Raw genomic sequence first — 26,487 nt, 5'->3', positions numbered from 1 at the left:
GAACCAACAAGAAAACATAAGTTATAAACCAGGAAAAAAAAAAAAGGATTTTACTATTTATATATATTTTTCTCATAATACGGAGCTATCCCCCCTCCCTCTCTCTCTCTTTCTCTCTCTCTCTTTAAGCTTACACTTCTTTGCCGTTTGGGAATTTATGTTTTCAGGTTGAGCTTCTTATTCTGTCTCACCACTTCTACAAATCATCAGCTTGTCTTGATGGAGTTGATGTTCTTGTAGCCCTTGCTGCAACCAGGGTCGAAGCTTATGTGTCTGAGGGTGATTTTTCATGTTTGGCTCGCCTAATAACTGGAGTTGGAAACTTCCATGCCCTGAATTTCATTCTGGGAATTCTTATAGAAAATGGTCAACTGGATCTTCTTCTTCAGAAGTATTCAGCTGCTGCAGACACAAACGCTAGCACAGCTGAGGCTGTCAGGGGATTTCGAATGGCTGTTCTCACATCATTGAAGCAGTTTAACCCGAATGACCTTGATGCATTTGCAATGGTTTGTATTTTTAATCATGATTCCCTGATATTCTATTTGAACAATTTCATTTGTCTAAGTTTTGTTTGTTTGTTTGTTTTATTTTATTAATTTACTGTGGAGATAATTAGGTAGTAACACTTTTAACCTCTAGCTAGTGCAGGTTGAATAACAGTTAATAAAAGTGAAATTAAGGGTGTCTTTTTCTCAAATTTCTTATAGCAAAGTTCAGTGATGCTTTCCATAAATACTCGAGTCTGGCATAAGCCAAGAAACAAGTTGTTGTGTAATATGTCATCTCTTTTATTAATGTGCACATCTTTTTCACAGGTCTACAACCATTTTGACATGAAGCATGAAACAGCTGCTCATTTAGAGTCAAGAGCAAAGCAGTGTTCTGACCAGTGGTTCCAGCGTTATGACAAGGACCAGAATGAAGATCTGTTAGATGCCATGCGCTATTACATTGAAGCTGCTGAAGTTCATTCTTCTATTGATGCTGGCAATAAAACACGAAAAGCTTGTGCTCAGGCTTCCCTTTTGTCCCTTCAAATTCGAATGCCAGATTTCCAGTGGCTGAATCGAACTGAAACCAATGCCAGACGCGCCCTAGTTGAGCAGTCCCGTTTTCAAGAGGCCTTAATTGTTGCTGAAGCCTATGGTCTTAACCAGCCAAGTGAATGGGCTTTGGTCCTTTGGAATCAGATGCTCAAACCAGAGATAATGGAAGAGTTTGTAGCTGAATTTGTGGCTGTGCTTCCTCTTCAGCCTTCAATGCTTGCTGAGCTTGCAAGATTTTACAGATCTGAGGTTGCAGCCAGAGGGGACCAGTCCCAATTTTCTGTTTGGCTAACTGGAGGAGGGATGCCTGCAGAATGGGCTAAATATTTGGTCAGATCATTTAGATGCTTGTTGAGGAGAACTAGGGATCTGAGGTTGCGGTTGCATATGGCTAATGTGGCAACTGGATTTAACGATGTGAATGATGCGTGCATGAAGGCATTGGACAAAGTCCCTGACAATGCCGGCCCACTTGTGCTTAGGAAAGGGCACGGTGGGGCTTACCTCCCACTGATGTGAAGTAAATGTTAATGGCAAAGATTTTTTGGCAGATTATAATATTGATCTTGAGATGGTGATAACAAAATGGCGACAATTTAAAATCCTCTCAATCTCTTTTGGTGAGCTTGTGGCAGGATTTGTGATTTGGGGAATGGTGGTGTGGGGAAGAGAATCCAAAAAGTTGAAGGAAAGGGGGAAAAGAAAAGAAAGGAAAAAGGATAAAGAAAAAAAAAGAAATTTAAGCAGGTTATATGAAAATTGTGATAGTTATAGATTAGTCAACACAGTTTTTAACGATTTTTGTATTCTTTTTCAGCTTCATTGGACTAGCAAGAAGCAGAAAGAAGTTTGGAGAATATATGTAGGTTAGGACAATTAGTCATGCTAGCAAAGTCTTTGTAACATCATTTTGATTTAGCTCTGCACTTTTTGTTTTTTTTCCCAGTTAATTTTTTGATCGACAATTTGAGGCCAGTTGTAAATCCCCCTCGAAAATGAGTGCTTGTTTCATTTTTGTAAGAAATGTACAATATATTCATATCAATATCATATACCTATATAACAAAATTTGTGTCTAAAAGCTGTAGTTGCACCAAGTGGTTATCATGTTTGATTGCCAAGTGGTTGCACCAAATTACAGCAATTTTATAGAAACCATAGCTTAATTGTTCTTATTAACCTTTTCTTTTACTGCTTTATACCATTTGTGACAGTCTTCTCGAGTTGAGAGTCCGAGTATGGAGTTTAATGATGAGCAAAGAAAGCCTGAGTTTCCAGGTTTCAGGTACTATTGCCCAAGTGGTTTCCAATATAAACGTTAGTGTACTGGCATAAAGAGTTTCTGGTCTATTTGTGCATGAATTACCATTGTGCCTGTCCAGATCAAAGTGAAGGTTAACATTACCCCAGTTGGGAGATTATTACACATCGCAGCCATGGCCCATGGAGCCATTCCTTCAAAAATAATATTGCTGAGCCCAAGATCTTTGACGAAAGTATCTGCCTCACGTAATCTTTTTTTTTTTTTTTTTTTTTTTAAAACCAAATTCTTCTTATATTTTTAGTAACAGTTTAATACAAGGTCTTTTATTCTCATGATTAATTAATGATATTCACAATAATACATAAATTAAGTTCCTATATACTTTAGATCTAATTCTTAAATAACGATCTGATTCTCTTAAAAAAAAGAAGAAAAAAAAAAAAAGAGAGAAGAAGTTCGTATACTTTAGATTTGATCCTTTGAAGCTTTATCTATAAGTCATACCTTTTTTTAATTGATAAATAAATAAAGTTAATTCAATCTACCCCACCCATTGCAACACTCATTTTTTACTATATATCCGGTAACATCATGCAAGAGGCGTCCTTTATGACCATTTGGATGGACTTAGAGGCTTGGAGTGTGATAATCTCATCATGGTTCTTGGTTAAATTAATGTGGCGTTTGGTACAGGGTAATGTTTTAGGATTCTTAGGAATGTTTAAAGATTCTCATGTTTTGTTGCAAATCATGCTAGGGAATCAGATGCCAGAGGAATCTAAATTCCCCCCTTAAACCCCTCTCAGTAGAAGTGTGGATTTCCTTTAAAACAGGTGGAAATCCAGATTTCCAAGTTTAAAGGAAATTATATTTTTAATAAATTGACAATTTTAACCATTTTTCCTTATTATTTAAGCAATTAAGATAAAATATAAAACAAATCATCAATATCTTTTCCCTTATCTTTATCTTTTCCAGCCAAAATAACATAAATAGGATAGACAACACTGTTGATATATTCTTTAACAAATTTTTATTTAGGTTTCATGTGTGGAAAAAAAAAAAAAAGTTTGAAGGGGACTCTCCATTATTGCCAAGTATTCACTTTTACTGTTGTGTGTATGTTGCTCAACAAATTATTAGTGGATTTATTTTTATAGAAATTTGTTAATGTATCTATTCGTATCTCAGATTTTGGTTTTGTTTAGTTGCTAGAAATATAGATCTGGATTGGTGGCTTCATCTGGTTTTTTTTTTTTTTTTTTGTTAATTAATTTATTTAATTTTTAATTTTATTTTATTTTTTAATATTTAGATTAATGGTTTTGTTTCTAGATTCATATGTTACACAGGGTGATTAATGGTTTTCCTCCATCAAATCTTAAACACAGTATATGCTATTGTTTTCCAACCTTGATTCATTGGTTTGATATTATTGTGAGAATATATAATGGAGGAAACTCATTTTACTCTTTTTGCACTGGTCATTTACGGGCAATAGCTAATCTAAGATTAAAAACAATAGATTTTTTTAACTAATAAGAATTTATTAGTAAGTATCCCAAGTAATTTTCTTCCATTATATTAGTTACATAGCTATATGTCACACTGGAAGCTAGTCTAGTAGTAGTTGTTTTAATAATTTGTAATTTTCTTAAATGTCAAGTTTTTATTTCTTGTGTATGATTGCAGTGATGGCTCAACCACCAAGGAATCATAAAAAGAAAATTTTAGTTGTATTGCTACATCAATTAGATTTACTATGTCAAATATGGATGACGTTAGTGCACATGTGTGCAATAGTGATTCTTTCTAGGAATAGGAGAGTTGGAAGAATTGGAGGTTGGGGTGACCAAATATAAGAGAGAGCAAATGTGAGAGTTGTGAATGTGAATCAAATGGTTTGGATGGATGATACAGCATCCATAAACAATGTACGAATGGATAGGAGAGCATTTAGAAAACTTTGTGACATGCTCCACATACATGGGGGTTTGAGGCCATCTAAGAATATGGAAATGGATGAGATGGTAGTGTCTTTTCTACATGTACTTGCACATCATGCAAAAAATAGAGTTGTAGCATGACAATTAACTCGGTTGGGTGAGAGTATAAGTAGAAACTTCAATGTTGTATTGCATGTTGTCCTTTATCTTCATAGCATCCTTTTTAAGAAACCGGAGCCTATACTTGAGAACTGTACTGATGAAAGATGGAAATGGTTTAAGGTACATTACTATTTAGATTAGAATGTTTCTATGTATTACTTATTATTGATTTAATGAATAAGTCCTATAATAGAATTGTCTAGGTGCACTAGATGGAACCTATCTTCCAGTCAATGTGTCAATTGAAGACAAGCCTAGATATCGAACCAGGAAAAATGAAATAGCCACCAATGTGCTGGGAGTGTATTCACATGATATGCAATTTATCTTTCGATTGCCTGGTTGGGAGGGTTTAGCTGTAGATTCTAGAGTTTTAAGAGATGCAATTTCTAGGAGAAATGGGTTGAAAGTCCCTCAAGGTAAATAAATACTTTTAATCACTACTTTATTTTGGACACATCTATTTAAATTCTTATAGTTTAAAAATGGTGTCAGGTAACTACTACTTGTGTGATGTTGGTTACACCAACAATGAGGGATTTCTTGCACCTTATAGAGCACAAAGATATCACCTAAATGATTGGAGGCAAGGTCACCAACTTACTTCTCCTAAAGAGTTTTTTTTTAATATGAAACACTTTTCTGCTAGGAATATCATTGAGAGAGCCTTTGGCCTACTAAAAGGAAGATGGGCAATACTTAGGAGTAGATCGTTTTATCCAATCAAGACCCAATGTTGGATCATTTCAACTTGTGCACTACTCCACAACTATATAAGAAGAGAGATGACACTTGACCCTCAAGAGAACTCTCCCTTGTCTAACAACTCAGGTGCTCAAGAGTTGGATGGTAAGTATATAAGGTATGTGGAGACATCTGATGCATGGAATGATTGGAGAGATAAGTTGGCTGAAGAAATGTATGAACAATGGAGGGCCTCTAGACATTGAATTGGAGATGATGTTTACTTGGTATCTTTTCATTATATTATATAGTTAGGTGCTACTCAATTTGACATTATAGTTACGTAATTTGTAATTTTCTCATTTACAATTTATGTTCAATTTGAAATATGGTTTTTGTTATTTATTTAAAAATTCCATGAATTTGTTTTATAATATAATTTCAGTTGGTGGTATTTTTTTTTTTGTCGTGTTTTTTGTTCTTTTACAAAGTTTGTTGACCTTAATTACTATCTTGAATTTCTTGTATAATTTTTTTCTTAAAAATGCAATACTTACATTTTTATTTGGATAATTATTTTCAACTTTTGCATAGACATGGAAAATACAAATAGTGAACCTGTCAATGAAGGAAAGAAAGGAACTAAATTTCAATGGATAGCTGAAGAAGATGATAAGTTGGTTGAGTGTTTATTGGAACTTACTGGCGATGTTAAATGGAAAGCAGACAATGGTTTTAAGCCTAGATTTATAGCTAAATTAGAGGAATTGATGGAGAAGAAACTGCTAGGATGTGGTATAAAGGCAAGTCCACATATAGAATCTAGATACAAAACTTTAAGAAGACAATATCGAGCAATAGCTGACATGCTTGGTCCAAATGCCAATGGTTTTGGTTGGAATGATAATGAGAAAATGGTTGTGGTTGAGAAGCAAATTTTTGAAGATTGGGTCAAGGTAATCTATTTATTTTTTTGTCATTCATGTTCAAAGACCAATTTTTATTTTAATACTAAATATATATATATATATATATATTTTGTTTCCCATCAGGGTCATCTAGATGCTAAGGGATTGCGGAATAAGCGCTTCCCTCATTTTGATGACTTAGCACTTGTGTTTGGCAAAGATAGGGCCAGTGGGGATGGAGCTCAACATGCTACAGATGCAATAGAGGAGTTAACTAGAAGACAAGAAAACCAAGCTCCTACAAATGAAGCTGAGACCAAAAAAAAAAAAAAAAAAAATGTTGGTATAGAAGAGATCGATGGAAATGGTTATGGTTCCCAAACACAAATACCCAATCAAGGTGTTAGCTTAAAGAATCTAAATAAGAAGAGGCCAAGATCCAATGATGAACTAACTGAGACCTTAATGGAGATAATGAAAGACTTTGGAAAGAAGTATGAAGAAACTAATGGACATATGGCCACCATTGCATCTTGCTTCAAGATTGAGTCAAAGGAAGCTGAGAGAAGAATGAAAGTATTCAATAAGCTATTGTAAATCGAAGGATTTTCTATATCAAAAAGAATCAAAGCTAGAGAATTGCTTACAGTTGATACACGTAAATGTGATTATTTTTACTCATTGCCTGAGGATGTTAGGTATGACTATGTTATTCAAGTGCTCACAGATGCAAGGGTGAATACATTATATATGTAATAGATCATATTTGTTTCATTGTTGATGAACTACTTTTACTTTTATTGCTACTTCTATGGTCTTATAGACCTAAATGTTGTCAGGTTGTTTTCTTATGGATTAAACTCTTTTAAAAATTATTATTAAGAATAAAACATTTGAGAATTTAAATAGTTATTTTTGTATTATACTTGTCATTTTGAAATGTTAAGACTACAATTTTAATGAATTTGTCATAATTAATAGTTTATATTTGGTTTTTCATTATTTATTTAGAGGAAGATTTTTTTTTTTTTTTTTTTAAAGACTTGGTAGTTCACATTCAAATCTAAGGATAGAATGGGAAAAATAAATAATTCATTTAAGATTTTTGGGAATAAACCAAACATTATCATCTCACATTTCTAGGAATCTTAAGAGATTTCCAATGAAACCAAACATAAGAATAGCTACATTCTAAGGAATCTGGAAGTCAGGAGTAACGTGGATTCCTCTGTACCAAACGCCACCTTAGTTATAAGACTTTTAAATATATATGCACATAATCATATTTATTTCAGTCTACTTCTGTTCAATTCGATCCATTTGGTTCAGTTCTGTCCAATCGGTCCATTTCCATTTATTTGGTCCGCTTAGGTCCATTTGTCCACTTGTCCAATTTGAGTATAAATTAAAGGCACGGGAAAAATGACAAAAGTTTTATAATAGACCAGGGAGGTGCATATTGTCCCAGCTCTCAAAAAAAAAAAAACAATGAAGACTACGTGGATTTTTTCACTCAGAAATCAAGATATATACAAATCTTGCTTATACATTTCTCAATCATTTTTTTTTTAATATATAAGTAAACGCCATTTAATTAATTAAAAAACAAAGGGTACATAGTACATAGGGAACATGTGGTATTTCTCAATCAAAAACTAATGGAGCTTGGATATTATTCCAGCACCAATTCCCTGTGCATGTGAAACTAGTAACATCATGGTTGCAGGAAGCATGACTATGCATCATTATCATGCTTTCAACATCTCAGATTCTAAAGAATGTAAAAGAAACAAAACTGAAGACAGCTATTCAAGGTATATCTTGGGAACAGTGCTACCAAGTCCCTCTACAACCTAATCCTGCTTAGTACCCGAGTTTTGAGGAAATGTAGTAGGACGCCTCTGAGCAAGGAATCGCTTTGTGCTCTCAAGGACACCAAAAAAGATTGAACCGCCTATTCCTATCCACAGTACTCTTGGTCCAATGCCCTGCAATAAAAAGAAATATAAGCAACAAAAAATTTCTGGCTTCAAGGTACTATGGTTTATCAAGTTAGGTTAGGGCATGTTCTCAAAATTATAGCCATTATATAACCAACCTTCAATAGAGCAGGAGGTCCTTCTTCCCTGACAATAGTTTGAACACAATCAAAGATTCCTTTGTACTGGTTTGCAGATCCCTTCAAGATAACAAAATAACCCATATAATCGCTTCATGTCTGACATAATAGATGAATGCACATAACTGAATGTGTGCAAAAAGTCAAAACATATGTACACATTGAATGTATGTACATATATTGAATTAAAACAAAGATTCAGAAAGAATGACAGGAAGCAGACCGGTCTTACCTGAACCATCAACCTTGTTTTAATCACATCAAGGGGAGTAGTTATAGCCCCAGTTAGGGCACCTAAAAAGAATTGATATTCAACAAATGAGATACTCGGTACAAACCAAGCAAGTAAGAGGTTAATTGAAAGCACAATGATATTCAGAACAATGATGTTTCATGCTTACATTGTTCTATAATGAATATTAGTTGTACTTATCAAAAAAATATATATAATGAATATTAGTTGTTAATTAGGCTTATCAGTATTTTTATTTAATGTCCCAGAGTCAAGGTTTTTTATTTTTTATTTTATACTTCAATTATTGGGATTTCCCTAGTCATTTAGAATTAGATTTAGGGTTTGCCTATGTCAATTAGAATTGGAAGCTATTATTCTACATAAGCATAGTATTAGGCTCCTATGGACATACTCCTAAGGGCAGAGATTTTTTGTGATGAATAAAATCTTTCTTCAAATCTTCCAATGGCCTAGTGTTGACTCCAACTAACCGCAATACTAACTCTTAGAGGTTTTCTCTTGCTTAGTGCTGACTTCAAGCAAGCCTAGAACCTAGTTACTGACTTTTAGGCTACGTATCCTTTATATTCTATTCTTTAATTTTTGTCTTGCTTTTGTCCTGCATCTAAGATGCACATACATGCTCATACATATATAAATTTGAATACACAATCTTTGATGAAAGCAACCAAAAATCTCATTTGAATAAAACATCTTTGATGAGAGATACTAACAAGGAATGGATTTGCCTCGCCCTTCTCAGAGTGATGGAAATATATAAAGTTCTCAATCCATATGTAAGGTAGATGAATGACTAATTTGAAATGAAAGCATATGGGAAACATGATTTAAATGTCTTCTTACCAGCAAAAGCACCAATGATGGCATTTTCAGGATCATTTAGATCTCTCTGCGCCTGGAAAAAATAAAAAAAAGGTTGAAATTATCAATCATCCTCATAAATAAAATAAAATAAAATAAGGATAAATAGTCAATGATCACTGGCTTAAGACATCTAACCCCTTGTGAATGCTAGGCACAACAGCATGCACACTAGCAGGGCTACCATGCTATCAGTGGGTGGGGGTGTTTGTATGTGTGTGTGTGTGTTTGAGAGAGAGAGAGAGAGAGAGAGTGAGAGAGAAATGGTACAACTTATTTTTTAGCTTTTTGGAAATGGGCTGTACCTTAAATTTTTGCATCAAATAGCAGAGGTAGGTCCTGGTAGTACATATTTATAGACAATGTTGAGAAATATACACAATCCTTTTGGTTTGGAAAAAAAATGTTTGAATGGCAAAATCCTTGCCAATTTGTAGTAAGCTAAGCTTAGTTTAATTTGAGATAATTCATTTATTTGGTACAGAATAAATCATCTTACATATCCCTGCACAAGTAAAAGGGCTCCCTATGCCTTCTTTAACTACTTTAGCTAATCCCAACTTAACTTGAGTCAACCAAGTTCAAGTTCAAGAGAACTACAGAGAGGAACAGGAGGACCTTTGACAGTCAGGAGTCAGGATCTAACTACAGAGAGGTTTAAATCCCAATTTGTTGGGTCCCTTTGCTATTGGATGTCTTTTGGTGGTAGTAGACCATCAATATGTATGATTTCATAGATAGACAATTAAAAATCAGTTTTGGGAAACTTTTGGGGTATATTGCTATACATTTTTTTTCCCAGATAACTGGATAAGTATATAGCTGTACCTGCACATCATTTCTTCCCTATAAATTTTTTTAAAAATAAATTAAATAAATAAATAAAAACTTCTAAACTCAACACAGCTAAACCTTAATATACTTTCTACTGCAGGTAAAACTCAAAGGTTATTGTGAAAGGGACTCCAAGCGCTAGATTTCATGCTACAGAGACTAAACGTCTATAAAGGGGCATTAAAAGTAACACAGCATCTTGCAATCAGAGAAATTACAATGGCATTGGAATAGAAGCATCACCCAGATTCAGTATTTCATGTAACACTGACACTCAGAGAGGGAATGAAAAACATCAAGTGAAAACAAATTCTTCCAAAATGTGTTAAAAGTAAATGCTGCATGGTGAAGATCTTACCGCTGCCTTATAACCTATCCGAAGCTGTTCATAGATGCAAAATTGAAGAGCATCGAATGGCAAATCTCGTAATAAGAAAGATCCATAGCCCTGCAATCTCAACAATGAAGGTCACGTATGCAAACAAAACAACAAAAAAAGTTGCAAAATTAAGAGGAGAGAGAGCATGCAGGTCACATATTAATGCCACATTTAACACATGAGAAGTCACTCAACAATACAGGTGTATTCTCTCTTAGAAAGAACCCTTTAGATCCTTAACCAAGAATAAGAAATTCTTCCATAATATTAAAGGCAGGGGTACTTGAATAGTGTCAAAAGAAATTTCAAAAGAGGAAATGGAGGTGGGAGGGGGTGGGGGTGGGGGTGGGGGTAGGATACACACTGCATACAGTCCTTTGAAGCCCTCCTTAGAGACAATAAGGCGGACAGCATCAGGAGCTGAAGTAAATTGCCCGGTCTGCATTCTTTGCTTAATAACCTGAGGAGTTGAAAGGGTAAAAAGGGGGGTTAGTAAAGCATTTAAATACATTGAAATGGATGTAAAAAGTTACCTACCTCTGTTGGAACACGAATGAGAGAAGCAGCCATGCCTCCTACCGCCCCCGCAGTCTACACAAAGTTCAACAACCAGAACAGTTTACACGGTCAAACTATCAGCTATAGTATCAAGCAACAAACAAATTCAGGAAGTTTACTAAAGACAGGGCATGTATCTCGATTTTCTACAGGCTAATGAAACAGTTATTTTACATCATTAACTAGAACAGGCTCTGGTCCCATCGTGAAAGTGTTAGAAAGTTAGAGGGTTTAACAAAAATGTGTTTGGGGCTTCAACTAGCATAATATACTAACACCTTCGTGAGTAACAATCTTTGTGTTGCGACAAGTCTCAAAAGGTCATATCCACTGCACAAAGCTCCCACTTTTGCAGGGTTTGGGAGAGGTCATGGTAAATAATAAGTTGAGAAGATGCTCATTGGTCATGTGCCCAAGCCAAACCAATATATCCTTTTCATGATAATAGGAAATTAAAGAAGCTCTTACCAAATGAGCTGCAGCACTAAGATTTTCAGGAAACAATTTTAACAATTTCTGCTTTGTAGGTTCATAAACACCAACAAATAGAGCAGAAGCCCTGCACATAAAAGAAGATTATCAATACAACTTGGATGCTACAAAGAGATATCCTTTTCTTAGAGCAAACAACTCCCTAAGAAAGCAAGGGAAAAAAGATGTTTCGATAACTACAACTTGTAGACACTTTTATTATAAAACTGGTGTGTCACACTAGCCAACACGACACACCTTTCCACCCACTTCCAACATTTGCTTGAATAATAATGATTAAATTTCACCATCTTTTACCTTAAAAGTATGCAAATTTAAAAGGTTGTTATGCCTTTTTTTAAGAAGCCTATACATAATTTTTTTGATAATTAAGAAGCCTATACATAACTATTTAACAATCTGTGGTTCTTCTACAATAACATATGTTAGCCAGCTTACAGCACCTTAGCATTTGCATATTTTTCTCTTATGATTCTGTGACCAGACTGGGCATAAGCAGTTCAGAAGCTTATCAGCAAGACCTCTCATGAAAAGAAAAAGGGGAAAGGAAGTTGAATGGCAGAGGACCATAGTCAATCAAATAACTATACCCATATAATAATATGTTATTTATTCACAAGTCATTCATCCTACATATCCTTCTTCCTTTGCAACACCTTTATTACCAACCAGTGAAATCATATTAACTTTCTTCAAGTTATGATTCATGATTAATTAATGGCTAGGAAGCATTAGATTCATCAAGATTGAGAGACATCTGTATGCCTAAAATCCACACAAAATTGTGAAGACTTAGAGACAATAATATACCAAGACTCCTCTCTTCATAGAAGGGGCATCCTAAACAAGAGGGAAAAACACCTAATAAAGCAAAGAGGAATATGCCATCATAATCATAACATTGGGACTTCATGTGATAGAAAGATACACCTCACATTGCTACATGTTTCATGCACATCAAGAATCATGAAGCAAAAGCAAAAGTAGCTAATAGTTTATCTCAATTTTTAATGAAAGCAATTTATCAAATGCTAAGTTCAATTGACTGTCAATAGCTCACTTCAGGAAAGTGGTCCTCATATGCAAGTGACATCATAAAAATAAGACCAGAAATGTAAAAAAATAGAGCATTTAAAAGCCATCATTGATGTAACCATTTCCTAATATAATCAATATTGAGCCATGATGATACAAATAATTCTACAAGCATAGTAGGAAAGTAGTCCTCATGCACCAGTGACATTGTAGAATTGGTCCAGAAATGTGAAAGATGAAGCACAATACAAACATCACACAATGTAAGTGTTTCCTAATATATACTGAATATGGAATCAAGATGATGAAATTACTTCTACATTATATATTTACAGGTGTAATGAATCAATAAGCAGTTTGAGGAGGTACATAGGAACTATCAACCATCACATATAAAGACTAAAAAAGATGGATGCAAAACCAGAACACCCTTTCAAAAACAAAAATTCAAATGATGTTATTGAGTGAGAAAGCAGAGTGAGTTCAAGAAAAGGGGGATGGGGGAGACAGAAAGGCATACTTTATATAGTTAATATTCCATCTTATGATGATGTTCGTTCCATAATATTCATGCTGAACTTAATGAATTAAAACTCTCTCTAAGGATGACAAATAAGAATTTAGAGGTTTAGAAAGTCTGCAGAAGATCACTGGTCTGAATTGTTGAGAATCCATTACATTATTGAAAATTTGGAGCCCTAGGAGATTGATGACAATCTCACTTATGACACATTCAATGAAAATTTATAGATGTGTCAGGAAGCATTTTTAATTTTTACTAAAAATGAAACTTCATGACAATCAGAAAACAAACAAACATGTCTGAATAGCACAACTTGAGTCATTTCCAGCTTCAAAACTGGGATCAGTTTTCTATTGTGCATGATCAGTTCATAAGTAACATAAAAAGGGAGCTATAAGAACAAACATGGATACTTTTTTTTTATATACATCTATAGTTAGGAGCGGGGATATTTGAACCCTAGATGCATCTATTGGAAACACTAGGATGTGCCCGTTAAGCTACAAGGCTCTTGGCAAGAACAAACATGGATACTGACATATGAAGTTATGAATCCTAGAAATTTAGGAAGTCATGCACTTCAAAAAGTACTTACGGTAAGACACCAGCAAGATTTCCAGCCAATCCAGAATAAAGGCCCTGCAAATTTATTTTTCCACCACCACGTGCAGCCTGCAAAAAAAAATTAATATTAATGGCCTGTTTGGATGGAGGGGGAGTGGAGGGGAGTAGAGTAGTGTTGGCTAAAAATAAGCTAATTTTGTGCTAAATCTACTCTATTCTACTCTACTCCCCCTCCCTCCCCCTCAATCCAAACGGACCATAAATTTTGAAACACTCTGGTCAAGAAATTATGGAGGAAGAAAAGCCTTGGAATTTTAAAATCATAATTAACAATATACCCCCTTTTGCTATTCGGTATAGGTACCTTCTGCACATCAGGCTCAGGCAAATCCCCCTCCCCCCCCCCCCCCCCAAAAAATAAAATAAAATAAAATAAACACGGAGAGCCTAAGGTAAGGTATTTATCTCAAGCTTTTACCATCCAAAGAAGAAAAGAACACATGAAATCAAAGAGCTCTCTAGATGTGAGCTATTAGTAGTTAAGAAGATGTAATTTCTGTGTTTTTTCTAAAGTGGGCAACCTAACTTTGTACAACAATGTTTTCTTCTTCTATGTATAGACAAAGAGAAAATCAAAATCATATAATCAATGGCTGAAAATATCAAAGAGAAATTCAAAATTCTATCTTAGTGATTGCAAGGTTGAGCCCACATCTGTGCAACAATTGGAAGAGTACCAAAAACTTAGCATTTGACATCAGTCAATCACCAATAACCTGGTAAAATAGATTTCTTATTAAACATTGACTATAACTTAATATGCATAATTAACCTGCCTGCAGCCGCGTCTTTATAGTATCAATGGGGTATAAAGCTGTCTCCACAACGACACCAGCTGTACCTCCAGCTATAAAACCCTCTGCAAAATTAACCACCAGACTACTTAGAATCTGAACAGTGCATGCAATAAATTTATTTGCACTAGCAAGTTGTCCATTTAAAGTATTCAATGAAATTGATAGCATGGAAGAAGCGAATGTTCCCTCCTCCATCTATCCCAAAGTCTAGGAAAGCAAAGGCCTTGGCTGGGCCTTACATATGCTTTCCATGTTCTCTCAAGAAAAAATTATTGCAAATAATATAGAAAACCATTCCTACACTAATTGAGAAAATAAATGTTATTCATAATTTATGTTTATTCTCCTAGGTTGGCAAAAGAATACCATGTCCAATACCTGTAATTGAACCTTTTTAAAATTTGCTGTCAGTTTTACAAGAATCTAACTGTTACCTGCACAACAAATTCTTCCCAACTTAAACTTGGATTCATAAAGATACATTTTAAATTAGAGGTCCTCCAAAATATTAATCAACTAAAAGTTTGAGATTCAGTATCATTCTTAGTCAATGCCAATGAGTTCTAGCTCAACTGGCACCTCTTTCCCTTATAAGTATTAGGGGAGGGTGAGGTCATGGGTTCAAGACCGAGTGGGTGCACATGTAATATACCAATAAAAAAAATCTTATTCTTAGTTAACACCAAAACATTCAACACCCTGAACCCTTGCCAATATCAATCTTCAACATCAATTTTGAGCCATACCAAATAAAGTACGAAAAAAGTCAAACGGCTTTTCTTCTCCCGTACTGACTGATGCAAAAGGCTTTCTTCTTTCCAGCATTGAGTTCCGCATTTTCTTGTTACATGCATCTGCAAGAGCATATCACCTTGTTAAAAAGAGGAAGAAGAAGGAATAGAGTACAAAAAATGTCACTAAGGTAACATACATAAATTTTTTTTTTTTAAATAAAAGGTATCCACATCAATAGGTAAAATTGTACAAAAATATGAGATCCCAAATGGGACTTTCCCCTAAATTTGAAGTGGATAAAAATCTTCCCTAATGGCACATAGCTAATTGGCAGTGCAAGTTCTCAAAAGCAGTACCCTGTGTATACAGCCAGCTTACACATTCTCTAATAAAACTCAAGTGAATCATGTATAGGGAAATTATTTTCTATCACACCTTGTTCTTTTCTAGCTGAATTGGGAGAAGATTATTGTGAATCTTGTATATTACAATAATCTGAATTTGTTATTTACAGAGGTCATCCACATCATACATAAATTTAAACATTTTACTTAAGAAGTGGGTATTCTTCAATGATTACAAAAATAGAGTTTAAGGTATTCTTCATATCTTCTATTGTCTTTAGCCCACACAGGCACATATACATAGGTTTGATGGTGAACAACAACCAAGCCTGTAGTCCCAAAATTTTGGGGTAGACTATGGATCCTTAACATACTAGTTGGGGTCAAATACATGTATTCTGTTTCACCATTCTATTATATCTGAAGTCATAATCTCTATTACACAACTTTTGTTGTAATGCCTAGGTATTACTTGTGTAAGTCAATGGTATCAAAAAGTTCTGGCTTAGCCAAAAACCACAACTGGCTTAAGAGAAATTTGCAACCAATACAACCTGTTAATTAATGTTATTGTAGGTCTTCCTTTTCCCTTTTTCATTCCCTCGACTTAAGTGTTCTGAAGGTGAATGAGGGGGAAAAAATAGCAAATTACACAACCTTTGTTGTAGCAGCTTATGTCTCACTCATGCAAATCAATGGTATCAAGAAGTTGTTGTTTATAAAAATCTTGAAATTTATGCAAATGGCTTAACTGAAATGGATAACCGCTATAGACCCTTTGGAAGAAGAATATGTATGGTTGAACAGATTTTATAAATAAAATAATAATTAAGTGATTAAATTTCCTATCCGCTGGTGCCTTACGACAAATGATAGTTTATCATGGTATTAGGACATGTGATCCTTAGTCCAAACCATGTTGCCACTTTATCTTCTACAACTGCCAGTGGTGGACACAACTAACACTCATGGACTCGCCAAATTTTCTCTACCACTCACAGTCAACCACTTCAACAATTGAAGTAGAAATTCACCATTTACTATGGACCAAGGCTTTTGGGACAAATAATAATTTATCAACGTACAATATAGTGGGCAGAAGAAAAAGAAAAAAAAAATGACAATTGACATGATGTCATGAAATATATGTAATTAACATCATAGTACTGAACACAATTACATTAAATTTATCAACATGAAAAAAAGGAACACATTAAGATTGGAAAATCATATAGTATTAAACAATAAATAAAGATATTGAGGAAACGGGGTTACCTGATGAAGCAACTGAAACTGAAGAGCTTTTGACATCGGCGGATAGCGTGATAGGACCCATCTTCTGAATCCCCCAAAAAAACTTCTGGGCACTCTTCCAAGCTAACTGTGTTTATCGCCGTGTGTGTGTATGAGAGAGAGAGAGAGAGGAGCAGAGAGTAGAGGCAGTGTGTGTGACTTTGAGTCCGCTGTGGTTTGTAGAGGGAAGGATCCGGGATATGAGGGCGTTTAGTTTAGGTAAAAGTTCATTAATAATTAAACAATAAGCTATTTTGAAATGAAAAAACCAACAACAGCAAAAAAATTTGAAGTTGTCCGAAAATTATAAAGAAGATTGTCAAATGGGTTTTATAAAAGGATTTCACTGATTCCCAGTTTATGAACATTCATATGTAAACTCAAAAATGTTAAAATAGTTAAAATTAAATTATTAAATAAATAGTAATAATAAATTATAAAATAAGTAAATAATTTTAAAATTAAAAAAAATTATTATTTTAAACTTATTATTTAGAATTTAGACTTTATCCTTGTTTATCTATTTTTATATTTTAAAATTCTCTTTATGTTTTGTGTGAATTTCTTAATATGAGACATGGAATAAGTTTGATAATTCCTATATGGGTTATGTTTAATCTATGCCCTAACTAACAAAAACAATAATAAACAAAATAGTTCCTTAATAGTATTGACTTTTTTCCTAGTGATAGTTTAATTGAAAAAATCTACACACTCACAAATTAAATACAATAACCAAAACCAAAAATGAAATCATACACAAAAGAGTTTAAAAATTGAGAATATAAAAAAAATAAATAAAAAATTACATAAGAGAACCAAGAATTTAAATGGGTATCTATTGTTTTGCTTCTTTATAGTAAGCTTTTTTTTGGCATAATATCATGTGCACAAATTCAGAAGTAAAGAACAATAAGTAAGATGAATCCCCTTTCCCTTTCCCTTTTGTGTGTGTGTTTGTTTCTCAAAAAAAAAGAAAGGGTAATTGTCTCACATTGCTTAAGAGAGTGTTTTATGTGTAATATAACTTGCCTCATCTTCTCTTAAAAGTTATCATAGCTTTTGAGTGGAGTTATGGTGTGTTTTTGTGTTAGAACCCATTTCCCTCTCCCTTATGTGTGTGTGTGTTTGTTTCTCATAAAAAAAAAAAAAGTAAGATGAATTTATTAGATTAAAATATAAGCGTAATTTGCATTTTGAAAAAAAAAAAAATACAATAACACTAGGTGTATTGTGTAGGATTTAATTATAGAGATAACTTTTTTTTAAAGAGTTTTAACCTATGACGTTTGCTCCTGATGATAGCTTTTTATCATCAGACCAAGTCACCAATGAGTTTTTGGTGTAGTTAGGGATTGAATTCCAGATCTCTTATTCAACCATCAGAGACTTTATTAATTGAGCTAATCGGAACCAACTATAGGGATGACTTATTGGTTAAAAGAGAGATTGTATCGAAAAGTCATGGCTTATATATAAGTTCTAAAAATAATAATAGGTTTTTAGTTAGAGTAAAATTTAACGCTCCGTTTGTTTCGAAGTGAAAATATTTTACATATTTTATCATGTTTGTTTTGTTGTAAAATTTGGTCAATTATAAAATATTTTCCGGTCAAACTGTAAAATTAAGGCAAAAAGAAGTAAAATATTTTACACTTGACATTTTGATAAAACATTTTACATTTTACAATCTCTCACGCATAGAGATCACATTGACAGACCATCCACTCCTAATTCTCTCCCAAGACTGACAGGGAGAGCACCCACCAGCAACATAATCTTCAACGCCTGAGATGGCTTCTCTCCACTGCAAGTCAAGCATCGAAATTGCAATTTGTGTTGTTTGCTGATCCGATTGTTTTTTTTTTTCCTAAGCCCTATAAATTTGTATGTTTTGTACAAATTTTGAGTTTGGTTGTTTCTAATTGAAGATTTTCTTTTTCTTTTTTTCATTTTATACTTGCAAATGAATTTTCAAGTACAAACCCAAACACTGTAAAGGGAAAATATTTTCTATGTAAAATATTTTACATCGAAACAAACGGAGCGTAAATTTCTAAAACTTAGATGATAAAATTTTATCTAAATTAAATTATTGTTAAATCTTACCCCTTAGTCAAGAGTTTTGTAGCTTAATACCCTAATAAAATATTAATTTAAAAGGATGCAACTTGAAGAAAAAAAAAACAAAAAATAAATGTGGGTAGTGTGGGATTTAAGTTAAGAAATTTTTTCTAATAGACTTTTTGATTGAATAGTGTAGGGGCACGATTTTGGGGCTCTGGCCCAACAGGCGGGTGATTCTGGCCCAAAAGTCCCTCAACAATGAATTTGTAGAGAGTAGGTTACAGAACTAGGTCTTTGACAGAGGAAACGCAGTTACGACCATGCCATGCAACCAGTTGGACGTAAGGATATCCCTTCCAACTTTTGGAGTAATGGTCCCTGGGGCTGTTTCTTATACTTCTATCTCTTTTCTCGTTCTCTATCTTTCTCTTCCTTCTCTATCTTTTTCTTCCTTCAGCTTGCGATCCTTTTTCCATGGGGATCTTCTTCTCTTATATAGCATCCTTCCTAAGATCATGACCCTACACTTGTCAACCATCTGACATTCCAATTGAGTGCCTGTCCCATAGGTCATCCTTTTTCTTTTCTGTGAGTTGCACTGGCCAAGATGATTCTACCTTTCTGTCCCTTCCACATTAATGCGGCTGGAAAAGTAGTTCCTTGGCATTTAATGCGGCAGTTGTGGTTGCCCCCCTTCCTGGACGCCATGCACCATTCCTTCGTATTGAGTGACCTTTCGCCAGGTAGGAGGTGCGAATTTGACACTCACTTGGCGAGTCCGAGGAGGTACTCCTCCTCGGACGCCCCTAAACAGGCCCGGCCCATCATAGTTAGGATGGGATATCCTGCGCCCCCTGCCTTTTCTTCTTATCGTGGTTGGGCTTGGTACATGAACTACGGCCCAACATTCGCTGACAGATTTTATCCCCCACAATAGCCCCTTAAAATGCCGGCCTTTTTCTGGGTCCGAGGAGAAAAGGCGGGATTTTGATACCCATTAGACGGCTCGTGGTGAACCACTGCTTCACACGTGTAGGGGGTGAAGGCACGCCTTTACGTGCCTCATTAATGCTGTGGGCAGTTAATGACTCTGGGGATAGTAACCGCAACTTTCGAGGTTTTACACTCGCCCAATCCAACGGTTGGAGGCAGGATCTACGGTGGACAGCGCTTCACGTGCCTTAGACGCGAGTGCGTCTGTTCAACTTCTACCGAGTATAACAGGCCTTGAGGGTATTCGTCCCTCACTTTTGACGAGCCTTTCAGTAATCGGAACTTCCCAGAGCTTATTCCTTCGGTCCGTTCTTACTTCCGCTGCCATTCTTTTGAAGACTCCTTCGTGCCTCTTACCCGTAAGTGCGTGCTTCTTCTCCATCATTCTTCATTAATCATACTGCCTTCAAGTTGCTTTTTTTTAGGACTAGAGGGGATGGGTAGGCTTGAGAAAATGATAGATTCTCCGGCCGGTATGGCGGGCTTCAGGGCGAAGTATTGTATCCCACCGGAGGTAGGTTTAGAATACTGTCATCTGGAGGACATTTTGCTCAAACGGAGAACAGGAGAGGTCGCAATTCCAATGATAGCCTTCGTGGAAGGAGGAATGACTATTCCAATGGGGAGAATAACTAGGGATTACCTACGTGGTCATAGGTTGGCCCCCCATCAATGCACTGCTAATCTGTTCCGGATCCTGGGGTGTGTCGAAACCCTGAACAGTCAGATGAACCTCGGCCTCTCATGGCACGATGTGGTTCATCTTTATGAATGCCATAAGCTCGGCGACACATATTATCTAAAGTCTAGAAATGATGAAGTGAGGTTGATATCCTGCCTATCGAAGTCCAGCAAAGGCTTGAAGGACGACCATTTGATCGTCTCCGGGCCATGGTTTGACGGACCTCACTGTCCGACTAGGGCGGGAGAGCCAGGTGGGGTGTCGTAGGACTAGATGCCGTGGGGAGGACTTTAGTTTCAAGCTCCTCCCCCTCTTTTTCTTCTTCTTTTTTTTATTTTGAACTTGTTGGTTTAGTTGCATGTCTCTTCGGACTAACATAAATCTTTTAACGGCCTTTGCAGACAAAAAACGAACAACTCCTCGGCTGAGCCTAGTCAATGTCCCAGCCTTAAATTACCTCCTGAGGTCAGAGATTTTTGTTAGCGAGGACGGACAACTTCGGTCGGCTCCTTTGATTTTGGATTACATTCCGCTCACTCGAGCCCAGGTAGAAGCCGGACAAGCTACTAGAGCCGGTAGTCCGAGATTAGCACGGATTGACGTGTCCATACCAGGGTTCCTCGCAGATACAGATCTGCCTCCCGTTCAGTTACCTCCCAATCATATTTTTCCCCCAGTAGTTATCCCAGAGGAGGAGGAGGAGGCCGGCTCTTCACATTCATCCCTAGAGGATCAAATAGACCAGTTCCAGTTTACTGAGGAAGGGGAGGCTTCGGTCAGAGTAGTAGAGATCTCCGATTCTGACGCTGATTTAGACCGTGCCTCAGCGGCTCCTGGTACTGGTTTGGTCATCGCACAGCCTGATATCAGCGAGGACACCGAAGAGGAAGAAGGGATGGACCTCCAGCCGAGGACTGGCCTCAGGGGTCTCCTATCCAACAGGTCCAAAGGGCAGACCTCTAAGGAACTCCCGAAAGGGCAGGTTGTCTCCAAATCCCCCGCTCCTCCTCCCCTTCCCTCGTCGGGTGCGACGCTGAAGCCTATGCCTAACCTAAGGCGAAAAAGGCCTGTAGAAGAGGCGGAGGAGGGAGAGGTTGCCCGTGAGAAAGCCGGGCCTAGAAAGAAGGGCAAGGAAACGAAAGAGCCCCGAGAAAAAAGAACCAGGTCCACTGAGAGCCGAGATGAGGCGGTCACTCAGAGGGGACCACGAACATGGTCTCCTCGGATTGAGCTAGATGGCGCTCACTCGATCCGAGGACGGACAACTTCGGTCGACTCCTTTGATTTTGGATTACATTCCGCTCACTCGAGCCCAGGTAGAAGCCGGACAAGCTATTAGAGCCGGTAGTCCGAGATTAGCACGGATTGACGTGTCCATACCAGGGTTCCTTGCTGATACAGATCTGCCTCCCGTTCAGTTACCTCCCAATCATATTTTTCCCCCAGTAGTTGTCCCAGAGGAGGAGGAGGAGGCCGGCTCTTCACATTCATCCCTAGAGGATCAGATAGACCAGTTCCAGTTTACTGAGGAAGGGGAGGCTTCGGTCAGAGTAGTAGAGATCTCCGATTCTGACGCTGATTTAGACCGTGCCTCAGCGGCTCCTGGTACTGGTTTGGTCATCGCACAGCCTGATATCAGCGAGGACACCGAAGAGGAAGAAGGGATGGACCTCCAGCCGAGGACTGGCCTCAGGGGTCTCCTATCCAACAGGTCCAAAGGGCAGACCTCTAAGGAACTCCCGAAAGGGCAGGTTGTCTCCAAATCCCCCGCTCCTCCTCCCCTTCCCTCGTCGGGTGCGACGCTGAAGCCTATGCCTAACCTAAGGCGAAAAAGGCCTGTAGAAGAGGCGGAGGAGGGAGAGGTTGCCCGTGAGAAAGCCGGGCCTAGAAAGAAGGGCAAGGAAACGAAAGAGCCCCGAGAAAAAAGAACCAGGTCCACTGAGAGCCGAGATGAGGCGGTCACTCAGAGGGGACCACGAACATGGTCTCCTCGGATCGAGCTAGATGGCGCTCCAATCCTCTAGGATGCGACCCTATGGGAGTCCCAGCGTGAGCAAGCTTCGTTCATGGCTGAAGCGTTGTAGCAGCCTCTGCTCTTGCCTCGTGATATGGAAGGCCTCAGGAAGATTCGTCAGCCAGAGCTTTTCATGTCACTGAAGAGGGACATGGCTGTGGTAAGTGGAATCTTCTATCTTATCTTCGTGTTGAGAACCCTCTTATCGTCTTATCTTGGTATCGTCTTCATTTCCGTCTGAGTGCAGGTCACCCAACAAATTTATGTTGCTGAGGAGTGGGCCAAGCAAGCTCGAGAGGATGTGCATAAGGAGGCTCAGTCCCGTGCTACAGCTGAGAGGGCCGCGAGCGATCTCAAACGAGATCTTGATCGTAAGGATCATGAGCTGAAAGAAATAAAGAAGGCCAATGCGAGTGCAGAGGCTGGCCTGAAGACTGCTGAAAAGCAAACCGAAGAGCTGCGCAAGCAGCTCCGACACTCTGAGGAAAAACTGTCAGCGGAGCAACAAGCGGTTTCGGAGCTTAAGGCTGAGCTTGCAAGGGCAAAGGAGGAAGCCCGCTTGTCCAAGGAGGTTGCCGAGAAGGCTGTGGCGGCTTCGTATGAACGTGGGGTTCACGATACTGAGGAAAGATTGACCGAGGAAGTCGCCACTGTCTGCAGGGATTATGTCACCTCGACCTGGGGATTGGCCATGGATAGGGCAGCCGTCCCCGCAGATTCTGATCTCAGGAAAGCTGAGAACATCTTTTACCCTGCGGAGATACGTGAGACTCCTGGGGAGGTCGCCTCCACTGAGCCTCTTCCAACAGATTCCCCCATTCCCGAGACTGGAGGCATGGAGCAAGCTACGCAGGGCCAGTCACCCGAGGACAGTCTTCGCATCAGCGAGATCCTTGCCCAGGCCCAAGAGATCGCCCCGGAGAACCCAGCAGTGGATGATCAGCCTGCCCCAACTCAGGGCCCTTAGGGACGTAGAATAGGAATTCGTCTGTCCCGCTTTTGTACTTTGTTTTGTTTGATCCTTGCTAATATTTCTGAATTGAATTACTTTGAACATTATATGACAAAAGTTGTTTAATTACATATAACGCTGCTTTACTTTATTTTGTTTTCATCATGAATGAATATCGGTCTTACCCTTTTATTGCTTAAAGTCAAACAATAATGAATGAAGACGTTAGAATTGCGACACTCTGTAGTTGAGCAACAACGATTACAATGCTGATTTTTCCCAAGTCCATGGCTAAGAATCCGCGTAGGACTTGGGCTCCCTTTAACGCTTTTCGTGAATCATGAACGGTTAACCCTTGAAAGAATTGTGTGGTTAATTTCCCCCAAGCCTGTGGTCCGAGGAGCCATGCAGGACTTGGGTTCTGCTTAACTCTTACTGAGATTGTTGCGCGGTTAATTTCCCCCAAGTCTGTGGTCCGAGGACCCATGCAGGACTTGGGTTCTGTTTAACGCTTACTGAGATTGTTGCGCGGTTAATTTCCCCCAAGTCTGTGGTCCGAGGAGCCATGCAGGACTTGGGTTCTGCTTAACTCTTACTGAGATTGTTGCGCGGTTAATTTCCCCCAAGTCTGTGGTCCGAGGAGCCACGCAGGACTTGGGTTCTGTTTAACGCTTACCGAGAATTGTTGCGTGGTTAATTTCCCCCAAGTCTGTGGTCCGAGGAGCCATGCAGGACTTGGGTTCTGTTTAACGCTTACCGAGAATTGTTGCGTGGTTAATTTCCCCCAAGTCTGTGGTCCGAGGAGCCATGCAGGACTTGGGTTCTGTTTAACGCTTACCGAGAATTGTTGCTTGGTTAATTTCCCCCAAGTCTGTGGTCCGAGGAGCCATGCAGGACTTGGGTTCTGTTTAACGCTTACCGAGAATTGTTGCTTGGTTAATTTCCCCCAAGTCTGTGGTCCGAGGAGCCATGCAGGACTTGGGTTCTGTTTAACGCTTACTGGGATTGTTGCGCGGTTAATTTCCCCCAAGTCTGTGGTCCGAGGTGCCATGCAGGACTTGGGTTCTGTTTAACACTTATTGAAAATTGCACAGTAGAGCGACATCAAGTAAAATATTCTTCATTAATAAAAGTACCTTTTCAGGTTATTTACATTCCATGGACGTGGCACTACACGTTCGTCCAAGTCTTCCAAATAGTACGCTCCAATGCCAGCCACAGAGGTGATACGGTATGGACCCTCCCAGTTTGGCCCGAGTTTTCCCCATGCAGGGTTCCTCGCATTGCCCAGGACTTTCCTCAGCACTAGGTCCCCAGGCGTCAAGGGTCTCGACTTCACCTTGGCGTCATAGCCCCGCTTGAGCTTTTGTTGATACTGAGCTAGATGCACCATCGCGCAATCCCTTCTCTCTTCAAGGAGGTCCAAGCTTTTCTCTAGAAGCCCGTTGTTAACAATAGGGTCGAATGTAGCAGTCCTCTGGGAGGGAAAGTTTATCTCTAATGGGATGACGGCCTTGGCCCCGTAGGTCAACGAAAAGGGGGTTTCTCCCGTGGATCGGCGGGGCGTGGTGCGATACGTCCACAAAACATGGGCGAGTTCTTCAACCCACTTCCCTTTCGCGTCGTCCAACCTTCTCTTCAGCCCATTCACTATGGTTTTGTTAACTGCCTCGGCTTGTCCGTTACTCTGCGGATAGGCTGGTGTAGAGTACCTGTTGACAATCCCCAATTCACTGCAATATTCCCTAAAGGCCTTGCTATCAAATTGTAGGCCGTTGTCCGAGATTAGGGTGTGTGGGGTGCCGAATCGGGTGACAATGTTTTTCCAGATAAACTTCTTGACATCAACATCCCTAATGTTTGCCAGCGCCTCAGCCTCAACCCATTTCGTAAAGTAATCGGTGCCGACGAGAAGAAACTTCTTGTTCCCGGCAGCTTTGGGGAACGGACCTAATATGTCTAGGCCCCATTGTGCAAATGGCCAAGGGCTGGACAATGGGTTAAGTACCCCACCCGGCTGATGTATATTCGGAGCGAACCGTTGGCATTGGTCACACTTCTTCACATATTCCAGAGCCTCCTTATGCATGCTCGGCCACCAGTAGCCCAGCGTCATAGCCCTGTGGGAGAGGGACCGGCCCCCCGTATGGCTTCCACAAATCCCCTCGTGCAACTCCTCCAGAATGAGTTCAGTAGCAGCTGGGTGCACGCACAGCAAGTATGGCCCCGAGAATGAACGCCTGTAGAGCTTGGAGTCTTCGGACAACCAGAATCGAGGAGCTCTCTTCCGGATTTTGTCGGCCTCGACTTTGTCGTCCGGTAAGGAATCGTTCTTCAAGAATTGGACAAGAGGGTCCATCCAGCTTGGCCCCTCACCGACGTTGTGTACCCGAATACCGTTAGCCTCCTCTTCCGTGGGGCGGCAGAGGTCCTCGACCAAAATAACCCGCGGAAGGGGCTGAGCCGAGGATGTGGCCAGTGTTGCCAGAGAATCGGCGTGGGTATTCCCGCTTCTGGGTATATGCGTTAAACTGAGGTCATCGAAGTGGGCACGTAGGCGTTTAGCTCGGGCAAGATACCGTTGCATTCTTTCATCTTTCGCCTCCAATTCCCCGCTTACTTGCCCCACTATGAGTCTCGAATCCGAGAATATGCTCGCGCATTTCCCACCCAGCTTTCGGATCATGGACATCCCCTCCAGCAGTGCCTCATACTCAGCTTCGTTATTCGTTGCTGGGAATCCCAGTCTCAACGACTTCTCCAAGGTTATACCTTCGGGCGAGATTAGAACGAGCCCCACTCCGGAACCCTTTTGGTTTGCTGCACCATCAATATATACTTTCCACTTATCGTGTTCTTGCACAGAAATCGCGCTGACCAATCTCCTATCGTCGTTCGGTAATCCCTGCACTCCCA

General features: G+C 38.6%; 3 protein-coding genes across 4 annotated transcripts in view; 2 read left to right on the top strand and 1 right to left on the bottom strand.

Annotated features, from left to right (window-relative positions):
* LOC126733274 (uncharacterized) overlaps window positions 1-2,117 on the top strand; it is a 35,970-nt gene extending 33,853 nt beyond the window's left edge. For both annotated transcript variants that reach the window (XM_050436505.1, XM_050436507.1), the window contains 2 exons: window positions 168-509; window positions 819-2,117. In XM_050436505.1, coding sequence (XP_050292462.1) covers window positions 168-509; window positions 819-1,568 — 1,092 coding nt within the window. In that variant the 3' untranslated portion in view covers window positions 1,569-2,117. The remainder of the gene's footprint in view (window positions 1-167; window positions 510-818) is intronic.
* Window positions 2,118-7,630: 5,513 nt separating this feature from the next.
* Window positions 7,631-17,113, bottom strand: LOC126733273 (S-adenosylmethionine carrier 1, chloroplastic/mitochondrial). The gene is made up of 12 exons (XM_050436504.1): window positions 16,846-17,113; window positions 15,238-15,345; window positions 14,471-14,553; window positions 13,666-13,742; window positions 11,489-11,579; window positions 11,000-11,053; window positions 10,827-10,922; window positions 10,442-10,531; window positions 9,232-9,283; window positions 8,365-8,426; window positions 8,112-8,192; window positions 7,631-8,001 (listed from the first exon to the last, which is right to left on the bottom strand). The coding sequence occupies exons 1-12, from the start codon at window positions 16,904-16,906 to the stop codon at window positions 7,867-7,869; spliced, it is 990 nt and encodes a 329-aa protein (XP_050292461.1). The 5' UTR covers window positions 16,907-17,113; the 3' UTR covers window positions 7,631-7,866.
* A 3,285-nt stretch (window positions 17,114-20,398) lies between these two features.
* Window positions 20,399-23,586, top strand: LOC126689988 (eukaryotic translation initiation factor 5B-like). Its single transcript, XM_050385137.1, has 4 exons — window positions 20,399-20,437; window positions 21,153-21,794; window positions 21,922-22,563; window positions 22,867-23,586. Exons 1-4 carry the CDS (start codon window positions 20,399-20,401, stop codon window positions 23,584-23,586), a joined length of 2,043 nt encoding a protein of 680 aa, XP_050241094.1.
* The last annotated feature ends 2,901 nt before the right edge of the window (window positions 23,587-26,487 follow it).

Source organism: Quercus robur, chromosome 6 (assembly GCF_932294415.1).
Source record: "Quercus robur chromosome 6, dhQueRobu3.1, whole genome shotgun sequence".
Classification (NCBI taxonomy): Eukaryota; Viridiplantae; Streptophyta; class Magnoliopsida; order Fagales; family Fagaceae; genus Quercus; species Quercus robur.
This window is presented reverse-complemented; position numbering and strand designations above follow the sequence as displayed.

Coding starts and splice junctions, on each gene's coding strand:
- LOC126689988 (XM_050385137.1), top strand. CDS start 20,399: ATGGCGGGCTTCAGGGCGAAGTATTGTATCCCACCGGAG. Junction 21,795..21,921: donor CTGAGAGCCGAGATGAGGCG/GTCACTCAGAGG, acceptor ACTCGAGCCCAG/GTAGAAGCCGGACAAGCTAT. Junction 22,564..22,866: donor CTGAGAGCCGAGATGAGGCG/GTCACTCAGAGG, acceptor GTCTGAGTGCAG/GTCACCCAACAAATTTATGT.
- LOC126733273 (XM_050436504.1), bottom strand. CDS start 16,906: ATGGGTCCTATCACGCTATCCGCCGATGTCAAAAGCTCTTCAGTTTCA. Junction 13,743..14,470: donor CTATAAAGACGCGGCTGCAG/GCAGGTTAATTA, acceptor TTTTTTTTGCAG/GCTGCACGTGGTGGTGGAAA. Junction 10,532..10,826: donor GCTTCAAAGGACTGTATGCA/GTGTGTATCCTA, acceptor TTGAGATTGCAG/GGCTATGGATCTTTCTTATT.